Source organism: Antrostomus carolinensis, unplaced genomic scaffold (genome assembly GCF_000700745.2).
Source record: "Antrostomus carolinensis isolate BGI_N321 unplaced genomic scaffold, ASM70074v2 scaffold43698, whole genome shotgun sequence".
Classification (NCBI taxonomy): domain Eukaryota; kingdom Metazoa; phylum Chordata; class Aves; order Caprimulgiformes; family Caprimulgidae; genus Antrostomus; species Antrostomus carolinensis.
Genome location: NW_010335823.1, coordinates 1 through 2,914, shown reverse-complemented (window position 1 = coordinate 2,914; position 2,914 = coordinate 1). Strand labels below are relative to the sequence as shown.

The 2,914-nt window shown below is 38.4% G+C and overlaps 1 protein-coding gene across 1 annotated transcript in view; it reads right to left on the bottom strand.

Moving 5' to 3' along the window:
- WBP11 (WW domain binding protein 11) overlaps positions 1–2,578 on the bottom strand; it is a gene marked incomplete at its 5' end in the record, with an annotated part of 9,295 nt that extends 6,717 nt beyond the window's left edge. The window contains 4 exons of the mRNA XM_010174662.1: positions 156–289; positions 1,219–1,415; positions 1,815–1,908; positions 2,547–2,578. Of these exons, the coding sequence (XP_010172964.1) occupies positions 156–289; positions 1,219–1,415; positions 1,815–1,908; positions 2,547–2,578 (457 nt within the window). The remainder of the gene's footprint in view (positions 1–155; positions 290–1,218; positions 1,416–1,814; positions 1,909–2,546) is intronic.
- Between the last annotated feature and the right edge of the window lie 336 nt (positions 2,579–2,914).

Below are 2,914 nucleotides of genomic sequence, written 5' to 3'. Positions count from 1 at the left end.
TTAAAAAAGGCTTTGGTTAAAAAAAAGTACAATTCACTTGCACAGAATTCCTGATTTCTGCTAGTCAGTATTACCTCTGTTTCTATCCCTAGCTCCTCCCCAGTAATAAGAGTGCTCCTCTTTAACTTCTCCTCCAAGTTTCTTTTTCCACTTACCCATAGGCTGATGTCTTCTTGAGGATAGAAGGTGGTTGGGCTCCTGGAAGGGGAATGTCCTGTATGAGGATGTTCGAAGGAGCATGCGGCATGTCTGGTAAGGGGATACTTTCCACTTCAACATGCTGAGCATTCTGCAGAAAGAAAGGGAAAAGGGAGAGCATGGGTTACTCCCACAGAAGCTAATGCACAACCTCATCATCTTTCAGAGTACAGAACACATGGGACCTGCTATCACTTGCCAAAGGTTCTGAGGGCATGTTATCTTGCAGCAGTCCATAAAAGACATTTGGGAAAAAGTCAACAGCAAAAGCTTTCAACACAAAACAAAGCACACGCAGTGCACCTGTGTAAGGCTTTAGTATTTCAGTCAAGACACAGCCAGGTTTCCCTCTCCCTTTAGACCTTCAGTCCCCAAAGCAAAGGGGCTACAGACAAGTATGCCTATATGTTTTAAGAATCCAGAAGGCACAAATAGCAGGCTGCTGCATATTAAAAAACAAACAAACAAACAAACAAAACCAAACACACCCCCTCCCCCCAAAAAAAAACTCAACAACAAAAAAAAACCCTAGCAGTCTTATAGATACTTGCACTTGGGCAACATTATGCTCTCCAATATGGTAGGGAAGAATGTCAAAGAAAGCTCTTTAAAGGAATGCCAAAGGATTCTCATTATTGCCAGCAACAGATTTCGCAGAAATTGATAGAAATACCAACTACACACTCACAGGCTCACTCTCTCTTTAATACAGAAAACAAATTCCAATACTGTTGATTTGGAACATAAATTTCCCCTTCCCCTGTAATTTCATGTTGAATTAAATCAGCGTAACAGAGATCACAGAATCACAGAATGTTAGGGATTGGAAGGGACCTCGAAAGATCATCTAGTCCAAAATACAAATAAATACAGACTTGACAATGCCCATGTTGTCCTCCCTGAAATACTGTAACTGGAAATACTACTCAAATGAATACAAGTACTTAACTGTCACACTGAACGAGCCAACAAAGAGTATACACTACCATAGTTACAAGCCCGAAATATAATAAGCATTACCTTGACAGCATCAAAATACTGGCTGAGTTGTGATCTCTTCTGCTCATACTCCACTTCCAGCTTGCGCAGTTCTTTATAAATGTCAGGATTCTCCTTCTCGTAGAGCCGCAAGATGCGCTCAAAAGTCTCACGGAGCTTTTTGCGTTTATCTTTTAGCACTTTTTCATTAAGTTGTGGCTGCTGTACTGGGTTAAACTCTAATCCAAGACAGTAAAAAACAAACCAAAAATTTCCAAGTTACTCTACTGCACAACTGTGACGAATGAAACAACTTCAAAGCAAATAACTACCAATCCCTATTTTCAGGAAGTCTTCAGCCTTATGACAATTCCCTCCTTTAACTCTAAGTTACTATTACACACACTGCTCGTTCTTTTTATCAGGCATTTTCCTGAAAAATAAAAAAAAAGAGTAATCTTTGATGGCATCACATCACATCAAATCATAATCAACCCTCAATTATTCATAGAATCTCCCCCTCTAACATGAAAGGAAAAAAGATTACTCTATTTCAGTCTGCTAGTCATCCCTTGAAACTGTGTTACGCGTCTACATAAACCACTGCCTAAGTCCAGCACCTGGTACCTCTCACTCACCCATCTCATCCAATTTTTCCATGTCCCGTATAATCTGCTTTGGATCTTTCATCTTCAGTACAGCTGCTCGTACCATCATTCGTTGCTTTTTGTTCTAAGAAGATCAGAGATCAAGCAGATCAGAAAAGTGTCATAGGAGAAAGAGACAGAACATTTGTACCATATACTCCCCTTTCAATTTTCCCATTCTGCAGAAAAAAACACGGCCTCAAAACGTCCTGCAAATATTAACCATGGCACAAATCAGCAGCAGAAGTAGTTAAAACTTATAGGAATTTTAATTCCACTATATTGCTATTTACAAATGCTTCCATAATTCATTCACTCCAGTTAAGACACATACAATCAACAAGACAACCAACTGACAAAAGGTATACAGTAAAACATGCTAAAAAGTATGTGAGTCAGGTGGCTTATTTGCCATTCAGTTTGGGTTTTTTGGGGTTTTGTTGTTGTTGTTGTTTGCTTTATTCCCAAATACTTAAAATAATGTTTCAAAAAGTGGTAAGCATCACAAGTTTAAAAATAGTAGATTGTGAGATACGGTTACTCAAAACAAGATTTCCATATATATTTTCTTAAAACTACTTGTTTGGACAGTATTTTCCAAAGTCAGTCTTAGGTTATCAACCAAAACATTTTTAGTCTATTAATCAGCCATGGTCCATTACAATCAAACATGATACACAGTACAGAGAATGCCAAGTAAACATTTCTGATCTCTTTATTTACCTTCTTTAGCTCTCTTTTCCGAGCTTCCTTCCCTAGAGAGGAGGGGGAAAGAGAAAATGACAACTTGAAAGAGACAATAAAATCCACGAAAAACCTTTCCTTCATCAAGTTTCTTCACAATAGTTTACTCATTTTACAGAGACTGTAACTTTTAAATGCATCTTTCCAGTGAAAGAGAAATACAGCATGAAACAGATTTCTATATCATGTGTGTTAGACAGAAAAGAGATAAACTGGTCTTTGTGTCTCCAGAAACAGGGGCATTTCTATACAGAAAAGAAAAACAGACAGCAAAAGTCATAGTGATGTGTGCAGTCATGAAAGGACTGCTGCCCAGAAGCTGAAATAGAGCCAACAACACACAACAC